Source organism: Ursus americanus, chromosome 7, assembly GCF_024610735.1.
Source record: "Ursus americanus isolate L20-20 chromosome 7, mUrsAme1.1.p, whole genome shotgun sequence".
Classification (NCBI taxonomy): Eukaryota; Metazoa; Chordata; class Mammalia; order Carnivora; family Ursidae; genus Ursus; species Ursus americanus.
Genome location: NC_142133.1, coordinates 57,093,625 through 57,114,078, shown reverse-complemented (window position 1 = coordinate 57,114,078; position 20,454 = coordinate 57,093,625). Strand labels below are relative to the sequence as shown.

The 20,454-nt window shown below is 38.1% G+C and overlaps 1 protein-coding gene across 3 annotated transcripts in view; it reads right to left on the bottom strand.

Annotated features, from left to right (window-relative positions):
* The window catches only part of PRKD3 (protein kinase D3), an 83,425-nt gene that overhangs the window by 32,491 nt on the left and 30,480 nt on the right, over nt 1-20,454 (bottom strand). For all 3 annotated transcript variants that reach the window (XM_045809062.2, XM_045809061.2, XM_045809063.2), the window contains exons 3-6: nt 11,895-12,033; nt 10,136-10,267; nt 8,621-8,778; nt 3,297-3,489 (exon numbers count right to left, since the gene is read on the bottom strand). In XM_045809062.2, the coding sequence (XP_045665018.1) occupies nt 3,297-3,489; nt 8,621-8,778; nt 10,136-10,267; nt 11,895-12,033 (622 nt within the window). The remainder of the gene's footprint in view (nt 1-3,296; nt 3,490-8,620; nt 8,779-10,135; nt 10,268-11,894; nt 12,034-20,454) is intronic.

Below are 20,454 nucleotides of genomic sequence, written 5' to 3'. Positions count from 1 at the left end.
ATTTTTGTACATGGTGAAAGAGAATGGTCCGATTTTCCCCAACACCGTTTGTTAAAAAGACTCTTTTTCCCATTGGATATTCCTTCCTGTTTTGTTGAAGATTAACTGACCATATATAGTTGTGGGTTCACTTCAGGGTTTTCTGTTCTGTTCCACTCATGTATCACCATTGACTGGCCGGGGAGAGAAATAGCACCAGCCCGCTCCCGTGGTCCCTGAGAGGTCCCTCATAAATGCTGCCTCTCAGGGCCAGGCTCTGAGAAGAGCAAATAATCTCCTCACTGTGTGCCCCAGGCATTTCTCAGACTGCTGTTTCTACACTGTCTGTCCCCGGGGTTGTGTGTCTGCTTCTCCAAGAGCACCCCTGATGCCTCTATATTCCCTGATGCCTCCAGACTCTCTCAGAGTCCAGTCCACTGACACTTAAAACTTCGGGCTTGAAGCCCCTTTGGTTGCAAGAACCCACGAAATTTAGCCCCTCTTGCTTTCCAAGCCAATGGATGGGGGAAACATTCTCGTTGTGCGTTCTCCTGAGTGCTCTTCTCTTGCCCTTCTCTGTGACCACGGCTCCCCTCTCTTCCGCAGCAACCAGGATCCATTTCGCCTCTAAACCATGTCCTATACTTTCTACCTTCTTCATTGTGGCCTCTTCTCTATATTGACTTGTGGAGTTTGTTCAACCAGTCTTCACGTAGATTTCTGGGGTATTTAGGATGCTTTGATAGTTACCTAGTTAGATTCATGGGACGAGTGAGCCGAGGTTCCTCCCATTCTGCCGCCATCTTCCCCACTTCTACCAGGACTCAGTTTCTTTAGCTCTATCATGAAGCTAATACTGTTCGTGTGACACATTGCCAAAATGCTGCTGGCAGCTCCATGTTTCCTTGCCTTACCTCACATTCGTCTATGTGCCCCTTAAGAGTTTCTCAGGCTGACAACTTTTCCAATATATGTCAAGCACTTACTTTGAGTTCCTCATTATTAGGGCCTGGTGCATACGCAGAAGAGAGACTGAGATTCTATAAGCTTTTATTAGGAATTGGTAAGGGCTTTCCCATACAGCCTTATGAGGAAGGACTGAGCTGCTCATGCGCAAGATCTCCCACCTTTACGTATGGTTCTCTTTAGCCTGCAAGAACATCAGAGTTGACAGCACTCTGACGCGGGTCAGGTACAAGCTGTACAATACTACCGTGTCACTCAGTAAGTTCTCCAACTGTGGTTCCCAGACCAGCAGCATCAGCATTATTAAGAACTTGTTACAAATGCAAATTCTTGTGCCCCACCCCAAATCTATTACATCAGCAGCTCTGGGAGTGGAGCTGAGAAATGTGTGTGTGTTTTTTAAAGGTTTTATTTATTTGACAGAGAGAGAGAGAGAGAGAGAGAGAGCACGCAAGCGCACGAGCTCTCACAAGCGTGACCAGGGAAGCAGCAGGCAGAGGGAGAAGCAGGCTCCCTCCTGAAGTGTGGCTCCATCCCAGGACCCTGGGATCGTGACTTGAGCCAAAGACAGACACTTAACCAACTGAGCCACCCAGGCTCCCCTACTTTTTAAGTATCTTAATTCATATCACAAAAATATAGAAATCACTAAAATAAGTGATTGTTTTTGACTGATAATTAAAATAGCTTAGCTATATAAAAATATATGTACTTCTGAACTAATATAAACACAAAACATTATTCTCTCAGAGTTCTAAGAAATTAAATCAATAACCCGGTGACAGAGTTAACCGGTTTTACTTCAAAATTCATTAATCTACATATTTATTTTAGGTCCTCTATAAAATATCGTACTGCTCAGCATATGGTTTTAGAATGTTTCTCTTCTGTTCAACAGAGCAGCACTATTTACAACCTTTACTAAGATTATCTGTTGGCTAGAATTTGCACATCTGTTATTAATGTTCTTTCCGAAAACATTCCTTAGCGGCTGCTTGCCAATACATTTTAGTGTTGATATTTTAAAGTATTAATTTATATATTAACTCATATTCAAAAGTAAGCTGTTGAAATAAAATTTCAACATTTAATTATGCCTGCCTGATAGTTATTAAATACCTGGCAACAAAGACACAACCTGTTCTCTATTTGATGTTCTCCTATGTTGCCATATGTTGCCAAGAGAAGTTTTCTTACATACTTAAGCTAAATTCATGTGCAATTACTTGATTCTGTATTGTAAATAGGTTTATTGCAAAGACCTCAACTCTAGTGTTTTCTTTAGATAAAACTAGATAATTCCACAACTACATCTATTATATAAAAAGATGATACCAAGAACCGTTAAAATAATCATATAAAAAATAAATACATAGGATTATAGACAGGCTACTTACACTGCATACTGGCTCAATAATTAAGACATTTTAAACTCTATTTTGGTTTTCACTATATTGTACAGAATTGTTGTGAAGAAGATATGAGACAAAAAGATAAAATCACCTTTTAAAAGCTTAAAAACATTACACAACTATAGGAAAAAATATTCCATTATTCTAATAAAACCTGGTTCATTAAGAGATGTTTCTAGAATATTTTGATAGTGTTCTGGATTTGTATCCAAATATGGATAAATCCCTATCATAATTCCAGTCGCTTCTGCTATATTCTATTTCAGTGTGATTATTCTCTGGAATAACAGTTTTGGTACAGCTCTCCTAGCTACATAATTAAAAACAAAAACAATAAAACTCTTATGTTTGTGTGTATGAATATTAAAAGGAAAGAGGAAAGCATTATTTTATATTCTGGGTAACATGTGGCTCTAAAATTAGAAAGATTTAAGCTCTCCCATATTGGCTCGTGTTAAGCAGCCATACCTTATAGATCCAAATTCCAGATTTTCTGTTTACATTCTAACTTTTCTGCGGCATTAATTCCTGGTACACAGTACATATACCGTAGGGAGCAGTTGTTAATAAATAAATATGTACGTGTGTGTATGCATGTATTGTCTTTTTAAAATTAACAAGTAGGAGGGGCGCCTGGGTGGCTCAGCGGTTAAGCGTCTGCCTTCGGCTCAGGGCGTGATCCCGGCATTGTGGGATCGAGCCCCACATCAGGCTCCTCCGCTATGAGCCTGCTTCTTCCTCTCCCACTCCCCCTGCTTGTGTTCCCTCTCTCGCTGGCTGTCTCCATCTTTGTCAAATAGGTAAATAAAATCTTTAAAAAAAAAAAAAAAATTAACAACTAGGAAACCAATTTCTCTGCCTAACGCTTCTGAAATATCTTGAACCAAATTTGCTAATGAAAACATATAAATTATATTTAAGAAAAACAACCAATCCTACCTTTACACTGCATTCCTTGGCGAAAGAGGCCTTTCAGTAACCGCTTGCAGTACTGACATATTGTGGGACGGGTGTATGAGTGAACAGCAAATGTGTGTGGAACTTTTACTCTGCACATTACCATCTTTTCCATCCAGATTGGGCGACCACTCCAAGAAGGAATTCTCTTACTTGGTTCTTGGTGAACATGTGACTAAAACATAAGTAATTTTCATTAGTATAAGTCAATACTAAAAGCAAAGTATTAAGAGCAGGACTTAACCACAAAAGTCATTTATTTTGAACACTAAAGCCAAGAATCTAAAAATGTCTATCTCAGCAGTTTCCTCTGGAAGCTTAACTTACCAACACTTGAATGTGAACAGTGCGGATTTTTTTTTGTTATTATTTATGCTAAAAAAAAAAAAGAGAGGGAGATTTTCATCTTCACATATGTATACTCACTGTGAACTGTTATTTGCCAGGCACAGATAGCATTTTATAAATAAAAAACAAAAGCCTTAACATGAATTTGACATATTTAAATCCCCTGAAAAACGTTACCAAGAAATTAATTATAGGAAAATTAAATTCAGAAAGTGTTATTATTACTCATGTTGAATTACTGAACATGATGTCTGAAAATATTTTGAAACAAGTGTTGGTTTTTCCTAATTAATTAATTGAAAATTTTATTTATTTATTTGACAGAGACAGCCAGCGAGACAGGGAACACAAGCAAGGGGAGTGGGAGAGGAAGAAGCAGGCTCATAGCAGAGGAGCCCGATGTGGGGCTCGATCCCAGAACGCCGGGATCACGCCCTGAGCCGAAGGCAGACGCTTAACGACTGCGCCACCCAGGCGCCCCCCCCAAATTTATTTTTATAAATACTAAAATATTAAAAACTGAAGTTTAATTAATGATGATGATATAAAAAATGGCAGATACAAATTAACTAAAACAACTTTAGCCCCAGTACTTATGCTTTAGGAGCTTCCTTGATATTTAAGTATTTTCTAGTTATTTGGGCCTTTTCCCCTACCTGAGCAAAAAAGGAAAATTAAAGGTGTTGATTAAAAATTTTTGTGTAACCTGGAGGGATAATTAGCTATTTGTAGCTATGGTCCTTTCTATATACACAAAGGAAATAATTAAATTAAATCACAGACCAGTTCAATATGGCCCATCCCATTCATTCAACCTTCACTGATTATTATATTATAGGCCAGACCCTACATTTTGTATGGCAGAAGCAAAAATGAATGAAGCACAAAATACCTAACGACCATCTAGATGTATTACAGATTTTGCTGTAGCTGCTTGCACCTTCGCCGCCGGAACTGAGGTCCTGAGATCTTTCATATGCCTTCCGTAACTGGTAACGTCTGTAGCCCAGAGAAACCGAATCATTTTACATGGATATGTTCAACCAATAAAAGCGAAAGAAGCCAGAAGGAACCAAGAGATACAAGCGTATGAAAGAAGTGAAGGGAGGAGGAAAAAAAAAAAAAGGCTTTTTCGAAGAAAACAGGAAGACAGAAAAGAAGAAAAAGGACATACAAATGGAGAACATTATAAAAAGAACACAAATATAGTCTCTGATGGATGGTTTTTCACTAATGTGTTGCCACAAATGTTCTAAAGCAAATTATGAAGCAGTTTAATTTAAGAAAAGTACAAAAAGAAGGTTAAAACCCAAGCCAAACTTGCTGGCTTCAGCTCCCCAAGATCTCCTGCTCTGGTCTGGCTCACCCTTCCACCAGGCAGCCAGGTTCAGAGCACCTTCAGCAAAACGAGCACCACAGTGATCCTGCAAAACTTACCCAGAAGCCACCAAGAACCAGAAACAGATGTTGTAGGCTCTTCTTCATCCCTGGCTCTCTATTCTCAACACTCTGCTTCTCTCGCTCCTGCTTCTACCACTTTTGGTTTGTCTCAAGCTTCAAACGTTCCAGATGGAATAAGATTGATTTTGCCAGTCATCATCAGATATATGGGATACCCCAGTAAGAAAGAACCTTCATAACAGATCCCTTCAGATGCCAATGACCAGCTGGTGACTGACTGCCTTTTGTCAGGTCCTCCTGGGATTGGGTATTAGGGACATGGTACACAGCATATGTGCAAAGAACTATACAAGGGACTGTGGCTATAGCGGCCACCTAATTTTTCATGTCTAGTACAAGCAGTAATTTATTTCCAATAGGAAAAAACACTGGCTCAAAGGGATTAATATTACTAAGTGCTGGTATCAAAATCAAGACCTAGCCCTAGGTCTTCTACATAGAAGTCCAGTGATTCTTAATCTTTTCCCCAACGCAACACACCTGGGCAGACGCTACAATCTCATCCATGACTGTGGTTTACCACTCTGTGGAGTGAGGAAGGCAGGAAAGGTATGGAAGACTGAACCAGAATTTGGAGAAAGGAAGACACTGGTAAAATTACCTGGAACATTTGGTGAAAATGGGACCACTGAGATTAGAGTAACTAGAGTTGAGTGAAAGTTCTTCTCTTGCCTTGCTCTAATGGCCCCTCTTTACAAACTACTACTTAAATTCTTATTTCTTATTAATGTGCAGCCAGAAATTCTCTAAAAGTAATCCAATTATTTCCACAGTGTTTCAACTAATATTTGCTGAAGTGAACATGTGCTCACAAAAACTTTATAACAATGTTACCAACTCTCAATTAGATGCAATAATAAAGGCAATAAAAGCATTTAAAGGGGGCAATGCCCTGATTATATATATATTTCACTTTGGAATATTATTCAGTGAAAAAAATACCTCCACTTTTATGCACACGCTTAGTCCCAACAGTTTCTTTCTACCTTGATTCTGTCCTCTCCTGGCTCCTTGGGCATTTGCCAAAATGTACTGCTAGGAATATTCCTTTCTCTCATCTCCAAAGAGCTATCATTCAATTCTGATCTCTCCAACCTTAGGGGTCCCGTTGTAACCAAATTCAGCGAATAGCCTATCTTCCTGTGCTCCTCCCTCTCTTTACTTGCTTCCCTTTAGACTGACTTCAGACACTGTAACAGAAACTGCCTTCTTACATGTAAACCACGACAACCTGAGAGATTCAGAAGTTTCTATTTCCAACTGGCCTTTTTCAAGCTTATCTCAGTGGTCAGTGAAGGTTAATATCTTGACCAGTCATAAACTTTCCTTCCTCATTCCTTATCTATGAAATGAGGATAAGAGCTGCCCACCTTCCAGGCCTGTGGTGAAGATTACACGAGAAAAGACAAGTAAAGCATTCAGCATGAAGGCTAGCAGCAGAACTTAGGTGGCTCTGAGCATGCGGCTATCTAGAGTTAGTTCTTCTCTAACTTTGGTTCAGATTCAAGGCTGAACTCATTTCCTCCTCATTGCTAGCTCCTCTATTCCTTTAGAGTGTCCTCTTTTCCCACTCTCCCATCCCTCGAATTTTCCTCTGTGAGCTCTTCTCTTACTGTACCTTTTTCCTTTTTGAGACCGAATGCTTGGACTGATAAAAGCAACCTTTTTGAGACACATTCCACTCTACGATTTCTACTTGTTCTGAGATACTCTGCACGATCTAACCAATACAAACATGATTTTATTTTCTTTTACTTCCCTAAGGAATTTTCATCTTCAGGATAAAATATAAACTAATGATTAAAACTTAACACTTTAGTGGGGCGCCTAGGTGGCGCAGTCGTTGGGCGTCTGCCTTCGGCTCAGGGCGTGATCCCAGCGTTCTGGGATCGAGCCCCACATCAGGCTCCTCTGCTGGGAGCCTGCTTCTTCCTCTCCCACTCCCCCTGCCTGTGTTCCCTCTCTCGCTGGCTGTCTCTCTCTCTCTGACAAATAAATAAATAAATAATCTTTAAAAAAACAAAAAAACTTAACACTTTATTCATCGGCTTTGTCCTGCTATTTTCTAACCTGCATTACTCATCTGGGGTAGCTGGCATCTCAGCACCATTTGTGGGACTCAGAAAAACCTATCTCTATCCTACAGACCCCATTCTTAACTAAGTTTCCTGTGCAATTCATCTATAAAATGCATTAACTTTTCAATTACCAGTCTTTTCCCAAGTTCTTGCGTATGTTTATAGTAACTCTTTGCTCTCAGTTCCTTACACCATAGCACTCTTTTTTTTTCTAATTTAAACATCTCACATTCAGGCTAAACAACATGGAAACATGGGATTTTTGTGAAAGAACTTCAGAAGCTTTTATTCTGATACCTTAGTATAGCAAAGTCTTGTGACTAGGATATCAGGACAATAGCCCAAAGACTTGATTTTGCCATTAATTTATGGAAGACCAAGGAGTTATAGAAACAACTAAATGATAAGATTGCAATCTACAAATGGAGGTCATTTTAAGTACTAGCAAATGAACAAGCAAGTTATTTCTTTCTTCCCTGAACTACTGTTTTACTCTTCAGAGGTACAATATATTAGGAAAAAATCACTAACCTAAAAATCAGATCTGGGTTTAATACTAATGTTGCTTACCAATTTGCTCTGTGACTTGAGTCAATTTGCTACTTGACCATTATGAGTCTCAATTGTCTCATTATGTACAGATCTACTAAGATATTCCACTGGAATACTGAGGATCAATGGGTTCCATTCATTCACTCACTCATTCATCACTGAATACCTACTAATTACAAGGTATTGTGCTGGGCATGGTAGGGCACACAAAGACATGAGCCCTGTCTTTTCTAAGCAGATCATAAATTCCTTGAGGACACTATGATATTAAATTAGAATGCTATACACATCATTAGAGAGGTTTGAAAACTGGTTTGGCATTCAGCAAATAAAATAACTTCTAGGTAAGGGGAAAATCCAGGAAAGGCAGCTGTTGAGCTAGATCTGGAAAAACCATGTAGGAGGGACACCAATAAGAGCAAAGGTAGAGGGAACAATGGTGTGTTCAGAGAATGTTGAATAGAACAGACTGTTGGGGGAAAAAAAAAGAAGAGATTGTTGGAAACATAGAATATATAAAGGATTCCTAGTGGGGAGTGATATAATCAGAGCTGTGTATTAAGCAGTAGTGAAATAAAATGATCTGGCTGTAGTATGTAAGATGAAGTGAAGTATGGGGACCAGAAGCTGGATACTGGTTAGGAGGCTAATGCAGTGGTCCAAGTGATAATGTGGTCCCAAAGTAGATAAAATGCAGTTCATTACTACTGGTAAACTCTGTCTCCAGTAATACATTTTAAGTTTTTTAAGTGTAGGAATGTGAGTAGTCTTTAGTACATAATTTATGTTCCAGGATGATGTCATATATCCTTTAGAAACCTATGGAATAAGTAGTAAAATGCCCTTTTATTGTCTTAAAACACATACCTCTTCTGTGGGAAGGGCTACATATTCAGTCTGTAGGAGTCTTGGAACTGAGAGGCCAGGTCCTGGCAGAGATACATTTGATAGACGTCTCTTTCTCACTCCACTACAATTATTTGGAATCTTGAAGGCACATCGTTTATGATAATTTAATCCACAGCCTAAATATATTTTACAAGGTAGAAAAATAGTAAATTAAAGAAATTTCAGGGACGCCTGGGTGGCTCCGTCGGTTCAGCATCTGCAGGGTCCTGGGATCAAGTCCTATATCAGGCTCCTTGCTCAGTGAGGAACCTGCTTCTCCCTCTGTCTGCTGTTCCCCCTGTTTGTGCGTGCACTCTCTCTGACAAATAAATTAATAAAATCTTTAATAAAAAAAATAAAGAAACTTTAATATATAAAGTATGTTACATAAAAAATACGTGCTTCTTTTATTTATTTTCTCTGGTAGCAATAATTATCCTAACTAAGAACCTGGATGACAAGCTAAGTGGAAGCCAAAAAATTCAATGTAAATTATTGGTCTCCACCCCACCCTGACTGAATCAGAGGTTCTGGGGATGGGTCCCAGCAAAGTATGTTTTAACAAGTCCTTGAGGTGATTCTGACACATTGCAAAGTTTGAGAACAACTAACTTAAACACTTCAGCAACCGTGGACTATATACTAAACCCCTTCCATGACATATGAAAGTTACAGGAAATCCAAATTTCAGTGTTCATAATTCATTTTACTGAAACACAGCATGCTCCTCATTTCTTTTCTTTTTTTTTTTTTTTTAAGATTTTATTTATTTATTCGACAGAGATTGAGACAGCCAGTGAGAGAGGGAACACAAGCGGGGGAGTGGGAGAGGAAGAAGCAGGCTCATAGCGGAGGAGTCTGATGTGGGGCTCGATCCCATAACGCCGGGATCACCCCCTGAGCCAAAGGCAGACGCTTAACCACTGTGCCACCCAGGCGCCCCTGCTCCTCATTTCTTTACATCTTGTTTATAGCTTTCACGGCACAAGAGCAGAGTTAAGTAGTTGGGCAGAGACTATTAGCCAACAAAACTTAAGATATTTAGTCTCTGGCCCTTTACAGAAAAACTTTATTGATTCTCCACCTTAAGTACTTAGAGGACTCAGAAATGTGCACCTGACACCTGTCCCCCAGCAATTCTAATTCAGAAAAACAGATCTGTCCAATTCTAAACCCTGGTTACCACCTAGTCACCAACCAATGCTCTTATTCTTTTTTTTTTTTATAAGATTTTATTTATCTGAGAGAGAGCACATGCACATGTGTGCATGAGTGGGGGGAGGAGCAGAGGGAAAGGGAGAAGCAGACTCCGTGTCAAACAGGGAGCCCGATGCAGGGCTCGATCCCAGGACCCTGAGATCATGACCTGAGCTGAAGGCAGATGCATAACCGACTGAACCACCCAGGTGCCCCTGATCTTATTCTTTCATTAATAATTAGAAAATGCAAATACAAAATCCTATTTCAAATGGTACAAAAACTTAGAATACATACCTTCACATTTCAGTCCTTGACGTACCAATCCCCAAAGCATCTCACCACAATAATCACAAAAAGTGGGAGCTTTATAAGAATGTACGTAGAGAGTATGTGGACGAATCTGGAAATCTTCTACTGTGGCCAAAGCTTTTTAAAAAGAAAAGCAGCAAAATAAACCCTATATCTGTAATTGCAATGAGATTAAGAACGTTGACCATATTCATTTATGTCAAAGTACATGGAATCTTTTTTTCTCTGAAAGTTTCATTTATCATAAAAAATAAACTATTTTCAGCATTTAATAGTGTGGTTTTCAAACTATTTTAGAAAGTTCATCAACCCCAAATAATTTGAGCTCCAAAAGTAGGGTCTATAGGTAGGTATTTCAACCTCCAAAAACATATTTACATAGTGACAACATCACAAATAGTTGCTAGGTCAATTTTTACAATTAAAAACTGTTTAACTTATAACGCACTGGGAAATAGAACACGAAAGAAAGAAAGAAAGAAAGAAAGAAAGAAAGAAAGAAAGAAAAGAAAAGAAAGAAAAGAAAGAAAGAAAGAAAGAAAGAAAGAAAGAAAGAAAGAAAAAAAAAAAAAGCCAAAAAAACCTCCCCCGTAAAACAACTGTGGAATTTAACCTGAATGGTAAACACTGTGGATTTCGGCATAAGCTCTGTTCTCAATTGTCCTATTAGTTAAGAAAAAGAGACTCCCCTCCTCTCTGTGTGCAACTGAACACTAGTAGACACATCCACCAGTAGCTATCCTCTCACCTTCACCTGCAAGTCATTAGTGGATATCCCTGTGGCCTGATGAAGGGTCCAGAGCAAAGAAGGAATGGATGGGAGTACAACCTCCAGGGAGGACGAGGAGTGAAGCCCTTCTGCAGTGGAGAGGAAGACAAGGACTGGGAAATGTACACATGATGGGGTGGTGGTGCAGATGCATGATTAATGTAGGGGCTAGATGAATGGAAAGGATCAAGGACTTATTAGGAAAGGTGTTGGTAGAGAGGATCTCAAGAATAGGCTGCAAAGACGAGTTTGAGAACTGGAAAAAATGGTGGCAGAAGTCTGGACTCTTGGCTGGCTTTCCTTCTCTTCCTTCCCTTTCTCTCTCTTTTCTCTCTCCCTCTCTCCTTTCCTGTCAAACAAGAAGTTCTGCAGGCCTACTAGGTGCATTCTTTGTTCCTCTACATTCCTCGCTAACAATCCTGCCCATCTGCTGTTGGGTAAGATCAGAAATAGAAGGAGCTAAGGAACAACAAATGGCAAGAGCGGGTGAGGGGGAAACGAGGGAGGTAAGAATATGACCACTGAAAGCACGCAGGGAAGGAGCAATACTGAAATCATGGGAACAATCCGTATTGCAGTTTCCTCTTCCACATCTTCATTATTGCTCCTTTTCTCCTTTCTTTTTTGAACCCTGCTTCTCTTCTTCTACGCTCTTCTCAGAAATGGGGAAAAGGTAATGGAGTTTCAGTAACATTGTTTTATTTCTTTGACTCAAAGAGTATACTCCTCTGCCAGTTCCAATGGTAATTCCCTTAGCTTAGTAACACTCAGATAAACAATTCAGGCCTTATTTTCCTACTTTCCCATCTGTGATATAACCTTCCTGAAAGTAAAACTCATATGGTCACCTTATAGATGAAAGAAGTTAAGCAACTGTGGCACAAAGACTAAGTATAACTAAACGTAGCATTTAGTACAAAAAATAAGGCTCGTTGAAAAAAAAAGACAACAAAATAAAAGGAGCTATTTACTTACCCGAAAGAACAACTTCTACCAGGTCTCCTTCATGTATTTCATCTGCTGAGGTAATCAGCTGCAAAATATTTTCTGAATTCATGTCATGGCGAAAGAGAAGAATTTTGTCATACATGCCAAAGAATCCACACTCTGGAAACTACATGAAAACAGTCCTGTATCAGTATACCCATAGGTTTCTATTTTTATGAGTAAATGTCTCAATCTTATGAAAGAACTTTACATGTAGTTTTTAGCCTACACTATCTGCTAACAATTCTATTAATATCTAAAAGATCAACCGTGTACTCAAGCATCCTTGGTTCATTTTCAAGTTCAAAAATAGAACAATAAACTTAAATATAATTATTGAATATCTTAAACCACATGTCTCTTAGAAATATAGGATTTCCTTATTCAGTTATTGATGGAGAATATAATCTTGAACTGAACTGCTACTCTATTTTACATAGCCTGAGATAAGCAGTCTTTCCTGCCCTCTAGAACTGAGTTTCCTCTATAGCTACTAGCTACATGCAGTTATTTAAATTTAAATTAATTAAAATTAAATGAAATTAAAACTTCAGCTCCTCAGTCACTCTAGCCACATTTCATGCGCTTAATCACCACCCTAGCTACTGGCCTGCCTATCATTTCCGACTGTGCAAATATAGAACACTTTCATCATTACAGTAAACCCTACTGAATGGTGCTGGTAGAAGATCAATAATTCCAAAACTACCGTTGTCACAAGAGTATCAATTTCAACATTTTTGACAAATGCACTTATGGCCTCTAGCATCTAATACTTTCTTTACTCACTGTAATTACAAGTACATGACTCTTTATGTTAACTTTCTTTTTACTGTGTGTGTGTTTTTTTTAAGATACTTATTTGACGGGGGGGGGGGCATGCACAGCGGGAGGGGAAGACGGAGAGGGAGAGAAAATCTCAAGCAGACTCTGCACTGAGCCAGTACACTGAGATCATGACCTGAGCCAAAATCAAGAGTCAGACGCTTAACTGACTGCGCCATCCATGTGCCCCAGTAACTTTCTTTTTAAAGAACCTTTGAGCAGAGCAGGAGACTTACTTACAGATCTCTTCACATGCCTTATGCATATTATTATTTCAAGGCTTCTACACTTTGTGACTATAGAGCTGACACTTTGGCGATTGGCATACCAACGACTAAAATATGAAGGTATGTGCTCTGAAAGTTTTTATAACATGAAGTTATTTAAGAGAAAATTTTAAGTACTTGCCTTACAAAATAACTTTAACTTCTAATTCAAAACCAAGATCATCTTCTAAAATACCAGTGCCTTGGTAAATGCTGCTCTAGGTCTTTCCAATTTCTTTAGTGCATCTCAGCACTGCATACCCGCACTTATTTGGCTTGAAGTGTATTTCACACTGAACTGTAACTGCATGTATTGCAGGGATGTTGCTGAGGATGCGGCTCACCTACTTCATATGGTAGTCCTTCTTTGTGAGGAATCACAGAATAAATTCCTCTGGTTGGTTTTGTAATATGAACAATTTGATCACCCAACTAAACATGTTTTCTGTTTACTTCATCCACTGGAAAAAGCGAAGGTAAATTTGTGACCCACTTCCAACTTGAGTCTAGATCTTACAGCATGTGTTTTAGGTGGAGATGCCTTCTTATCTTCTGAATTTAATTTTCCCATTAAAAATTCTTACATATATGTCTAAAAAGGTCTAAATTTTATTGGAAAATATTAAATTTTTAAAAATTGAAAACAATGACTTAATTAGAAATTTGAGTTGATTTGAATTTTTTTAAACCTGAGTAAATAATGAAAAAGTACAGAAATATTTAGAATTTTTATAATATTCTACTTTTAACTGAGTTACCAATAATACTAAACAAACTTTATAATATTTTTTAACATATATCTAACAGTATAACAGTTTTCAGTTGAAAAGATAGGAGTAAAAATATAGAATCAAAACATGTATTTTATTACATTTTAAAGCTTGAAATTAAAATTTTATAAAATTTTATTAAGTATTATCAAATTAGAAAACATCTAATAGGAGTAAAACATCTCCATAAATTAGTTGTAACAGTTAAGTATTAATAAAAAAAGATTCCACATTCCATCCTTATATAAAAAAGACTAACAAGGGGCATCTGGGTGGCGCAGTCAGTTTAGCGTCTGCCTTCAGCTCAGGTCATGATCCCAGAATCCTGGGATCAATCCCCCTCTGCCTCTGTCCCTCTCCCTGCTCCTGTTCATGCGCTCTCTCAAATAAAATCTTAAAAACAAAAAAATATTTGTATGAATAAAACTCATTTTAAAAGTTCCACATTTTTTGCATGTCTTCTAAGTGCAAGGCATTGGGTCCCATGTTTTGTAAAGGAAGGCAGACCTCCCTTCCCAGGAGTTTACAATCTAGTGGGAAGAAAGAAATAAAACAAATGTGTAACATAGTAAGGGAAATGCCAAAAATGAAAAATAAAATTCTAGAAGAGGGGAAAAAAACTTTAACCAGGAATGTGGAATGTCGCTTTAACAGTGCTAGTTGAAGAGAATCATAAAAAGAGAAGCAAGGTTTCCATGGGCAGAAAGTGAAAGTGAAAGCATAAAGGTCGTAGTTGAGAAAACACATAAATGGGAGAAAGTTAAGTGGACCCCTATGACTGAAGAAATGAGGGGAGGGCTGGGTAGAAAGGGCAAAAATGCACACAAGAGCCCCATGGGGGTTATACTTAAGAAACCGGGGAGTCAACAGAATGGAGTTCAGGTTTTGCTACCTATTAACTATAGCGCCTTAGATAAGCTGCTTAATCTCCCTATGCTGTTTCTTGTCTATAAATAAGGAATAACAGGAATACTGACTGGCTTTATAGGGTTCTGGTCAAAAATGATTTATTTGATGCTATAAAGTAGTACCATGATCAGTAAATACTAGTGGTTCTTATTTTATCTAAGGGGGTAGAGACAAAGAATCCCAGAGCAAGGCAGTGACGTGATCAAATCTGTATCTCAAACAGATACTGCTGACATGTAGTAGGGACTGGAACAGAAAGAGACCAGAGCAAGCTCCTGAAGAAGGCTGAAGCTACTGGTCAGGAAAGAGGTAGTAGGGTCTGGATTACTCAGTAAGAAGATGGAAAGCAAGACAAGAAGGAACACTTCTCTCTCAAATCTATTTTTGATAAATGACACGGATCGTTAGTATTGTTTTGACCAAACCAGAAGTCCCAATAAAGAGCTAAATAAACACATTAATGAGAGAAGAAAAACATCAAAAAATGTGTGGCTTAGGAAAAAATACATATAAAATAATCTTCTTGATAAACACATGACCTAGTGAATTCATACTGGCATTATTAAGAAACTGAAGAGCAAATAAAAAGAAGGCTAGGGAGTGTATGAAGAATATTTACTTAAAATAAGCATTTGTGTACCAGGCTGGAAAGCCTTCAGTGACGACAAAGAATGAAGTAATTTTCCGAAGTCTAGCAAATGTTTACATAAACTATATTCGTCTATATGGTTGAGAAATTACAGAGTTCCAAGAGGGGAAAAATGTATTAAATAGCTTGCAAAAAATAGATTTCTGCTATTCACAATTATAATTTATAAGTGTGATTTGGTAGGATATTTAGGAATCATCTGAAGAGTCAGCACAAAATGAAGTAACAGAAAACAGGGCCTGGAAAAAAAGCAAGAGAATATTAAACACTGCCACTGAAAATAAGAAAAAACTAGCCAAGTTTTAAAAACATTATGAAGTCTTGAGACGTGGGCCTATTAAACATCTAAAAAGAAGAAACAAAGAAATAAACCATGAGCACACACTTTGAAAGATCTAAACAATTACACTGAGAACCCCCGCCCCCCAAAAAACAAAAAAGCAAAACCCTGTTAATAATGATTTGAATATACAGGTATTGGCACTTCAAAATTTTTAAATATTCAGAGGGGCACCTGGGTGGCTCAGTCGGTTAAGCGTCTGCCTTCAACTCAGGTCATGATCTCAGGGTCCTGGGATTGAGTCCTGTGTCGGGCTCCTTGCTCATTGGGGAGTCTGCTTCTCCCTCTCCCTCTGCCCCTTCCCCTCCCACCACCACTTGTGCTCCCTCTCGCTCTCTCAAATGAATAAAATCTTTTTTAAAAAATTCAGAAATAAGACTTTCAAGCAGGAGTTAACTGTTTAGCCACATCTCAACCCTGACCACACACTAGAATCACCTGTGGACCTTAAAAGATGCTAAGGCTCTCTTCCCAGGTTTACGGTTAAGCTCTGTGGAATCAGACATGGACACCTGAATTTCAAGGTTACTTTCATACTATTCGATATACTTATTATATATACTCTTTAAAAAAAAAAGACTTTAAAAAAAACTTTAAGAACAATTTGAGAGTTACAGAAAACCTGAGACAATAGTACATAGAGATCCCATATACCCCACATCTAGTTTCCCGGATTATGAACGTTTTACATCAATATGGTACATTACAATTAATGAAATAATACTGATACATTAACTAAAGTCCATACTTCATTCAGATTTCCTTAGCTTTTACTCAATTTCCTTTTTCCGTCCCAGGATCCCATACAGGATACCACAGTACCGTTAGCTGTTATGTCTCCTTAGGCCTCTTTTGGTTGTGACAGCGTTTCCTTAAGACTTCGCTGGGTTCTGAGGACCTTGACTAAATATCAGGTATTGTGTAGGATGCTCCACCATTAAAATTTATCTGATGTTTTTCTCATAATTAGATTGGAGTTATGGGTTTTGGGGAAGAAGACCACAGAGGAAAAGTGTCATTCTCATCACATCATATCAAGTTACCTCTACCAACATAACTTATTACTATTGATGTAGACCTTGATTATCTGGCTAAGGTAATGGGGAATGGTTTCTTCACGCAAAGCTCTTCCCTCTGAACCCCTAATACCGTACACTTTGGAAGTCAGTCACTACGTGCAACCCACTTTTTTAAAGATTTTACTTATTTGAGAGAGAGAGCACACGTGTGCACATCAGTGGGGGCTGGGGAGAAGAGAGCAAGGCAGAGGGAGAGAATCTCAAGCAGACTCCATGCTGAGCACAGAGCCTGACCCCACAACCCCAAGATCATGACCCTACCCGAAACCAAGAGTCATATGCTTAACCAATTGAGCCACCCAGGTACCCCATCCAGCCCGCTCTTAAGGAATGATGAGTTATGTTCCTTCTCGGCAGAGTATCTATATAAGTTATTTGGAATTCTTCTGCATGTGAGATTTATCTATTTTCCCCCATTTATTTATTTATTCACCTAATCACTTACAAACACATGTATACTCACAGATATTTATTAATACTTTGGGATACAATATACACTCTTTAAAAATATAATTTATTTTTGAAAAGGCAATTTATTCACATGGCTCAAAATTTTTAAAGTACAGAAGAGTATAGTGCAAAATCTATGCTGGATTTGCCCAGCTATCCCTGCCACAGTCAACACTGCTGCCAGTTTTCCTTAGTAACCTTCTGAAGATATTTTGTATCTAAAATGTTTTTTTGTTGTTGTTTTACACAATTGCATAGTTTTATTTTACTAGTTCCCTACTGATAGGATATGGGTGGAGGAATAAAACTAAGGCCAAACTGCTCTGAGTTCAAATTCAGATCCATTTCACTTAATATGTAACCCTGGCTAACTTACTGAACCTCGGTTTCTCTACCTCCTACTTCATAAGGTGATCGTGAGAATTAAATAAATGAGTACACATAAAAAGCTTAAAACTCCTGATCCATTTTGGGCACTATATAAATCTTAGCTACTGTTTCAATCTTTTGTTATTACAGACAACACCTGATGTACGCTCTTACACCCACATCTCTTTCCACTTTTTGACTATATGAATAGGATTACTTCCTAGAAGCAGATTTGCTAGGTTAAAGGATATGCACATTTGACATTTTAATTTTTTTATTTTGTATTTACTTTTTTTAGAGAGAGCAAGTGCACGGGGGTGGGGGAGTGGAGGAGAGGGAGAAAAAGATCTTAAGCAGGCTCCACACCCAGCATGGAGTCCAACTCGAGGCTTGGTCTCACAACCCTGACATCATGACCTGAGCCAAAATCACGAGTCAGACACTTAACCAACTGCGCCACCCAGGAGCCCCTTGACATTTTTAGATATTGCCAAAATGCTCTTTATAGAGACCATACCAATTTATGTTTCCATAAGTAATATATTGAGTGCTTATTTTTTCCACATCCTATTTTATAGTGTTGTATTAGTCAGCTTAGGCTGCATTAACAAAATATCATAGAGTAGTTTAAACAACACAAAGTTATTTTCTCAGATTTCTGTAGGTTAGACTCCTGAGATCAGGGTACTAGCATGGTCAAGTTCTTGAGAGGCCTCTTCCTCACTTGCAGACAGCAACCTTCTCACTGAGTGCTCAGATGACCTCTCCAAAACTGAAAGTGTAGGGGAGAGGGAGAGACAGACCTCTTTGTTCCTCTTCTTATAAAGCTACCAATCCTATCCGACTAGAACCCTATGGCTTCATTTAACCTGAATTACTTCCTAACAGTCCTATCTCCAAAGTCACACTAAGTGAGGGTTAAGACTTCAGCATGTGAATGTGAGGGATGGGGAGGAGAGATACAATTTAGACCTTAGAAAATCTGTTAATGTTAGGTAAAAAATGGTATTTAGTATAGTTTTAATTATAAGAAGCTGAACATCTTTTACATGCTTAAGGGACAACTGTATTTCCTTTATATACATTATTCATATTCCTTGACCATTTTTAATGGATTAACAGATTTTTAAAACTCCAAAACTAACCATTCCTCAAAATGTTTCTCATTATGCAGGAAATCCTTAATAAGTCCTGGACAACATATCAAAAAACACAAACAAAAACCCTGTATATTTAATAGCATATATGTTGAAATTCTCAAGATGATCTGATGCCAATAAAACATCCTATAGAGAAAAAGAGAGCTTTACCCAAAATAATAGCTTGTTTACCTACGCCAGACTCCAGGAGAAAACAACAAAAGAGAACTTTTTTCCCTTTCAAAATTGTATAATTTTAAGAGGAAGAAATATTCTAGCAAACTAATGAAAACCAATTCTTGATTATATTTATAAATCCACCATTTTCACTGGACTCCTTTCTCTTTACCAACCAGAATGCAAGTCTTGGCTAATAAAATGGTATAATGCTTTCTGAGCATCCTACTTTCATGGGGAAGAAAGCAATTTGTGATAGGGAACAAGATTAGAAGAGCAGCAGGGGTGGTAACACACTTAGTAACTGTCAGTAATTTGTCACTGGCTATTTAGTTTATTCCTAAACTAGGGTTCTTAATCAGGGCAATTTTGTCCCCCAGAAGGTATGTGGTAATGTCTTGAGTCACTCTGAGGTTGTTACAAGGTGAGGTTCTGGTGCCTAGTGGGTAGAGGCCAGGGAAGCTGCTGAACATCCTGCGATGCACAGGACACCGCACAGAAAACAGAATCATCCAGCCCAAAATGTTGACAGTGCTGAAGTTGAGGAACCCTGCTCTGGGGAATAAAGGGGGCAAGAATACAGAGAGACTGGAAAATGTGGAAGGAAGCTGACAAAGTTCTGAAAACTCCACATGCCCATATTTCCTTCCCTAGCCTGCCTCAGCCTTGATTAAAAGAAGAAAAGAGGAAATGAAAGAAACAACAAAAGAACTAGCAGGGTAGAAGCAAAATAGGCCTTTAATATGGCCTCACTCCAAATCCCCCCCCCCCAGGCGTTTCTGGACTTGCTTGCTATAGACTGTGCAAATGACTTCTCTTCACTGTGCAAAATGAAGTCTTTTCCCAGTCCATATGGGAGAGGAATGGAATTCCATCCTAAGTTATCAAATGCTCAAACCTTATGCACTGCTCTTTTTGCCCACTTCACATTCCATATGTCTTTACTTTTGCAGTAAAGATGGCTTCAAAATAAAAAACACAGTATCTTATCTTTCTAGAACCATCTTACAGAAATTACTTTTGATATTAACACTTGTTTGTAATTAAAAGGTTCCAATACTTGCAAATAAAATTCCTTTGAGCAATACTATATTTTGAAAACTATTTAATGTGAACAGTTTAAAGTTCATATCATAAAAATCCCATCAGTAAAATGTTAGAGGTAGAAGTTTTCAAGTTTTTCATTCTCCTTGGTCAAATACAATTTTTATATGTTAACACAGCTTCAGAATTCAACACTATCTGAACAAAAATTTATTATTATATACTTTTTTTTAAAAGGCTATGAGTTTTTCTAGGTGCATTGGGAACCACTGAAGAGTTTCAATGCACATCTAATTTTTTTTAAGTTTACATTGAAATATTAAATGAGTAAAATGCAATAATCTGAATTAGAATAGGTAACTACACACATGCACATGCATACACACCCATGGAACCACCACCCAGGTCAAGATACAGAACATTCTCAGCACCACAGATTTCTTTACATTCACTTAATTTAAGAAGCTGAATACTAAAGTAATTTTAAAATTTGATGTCAAGTAAATCATAGTCTAATACTAAACCAGATCA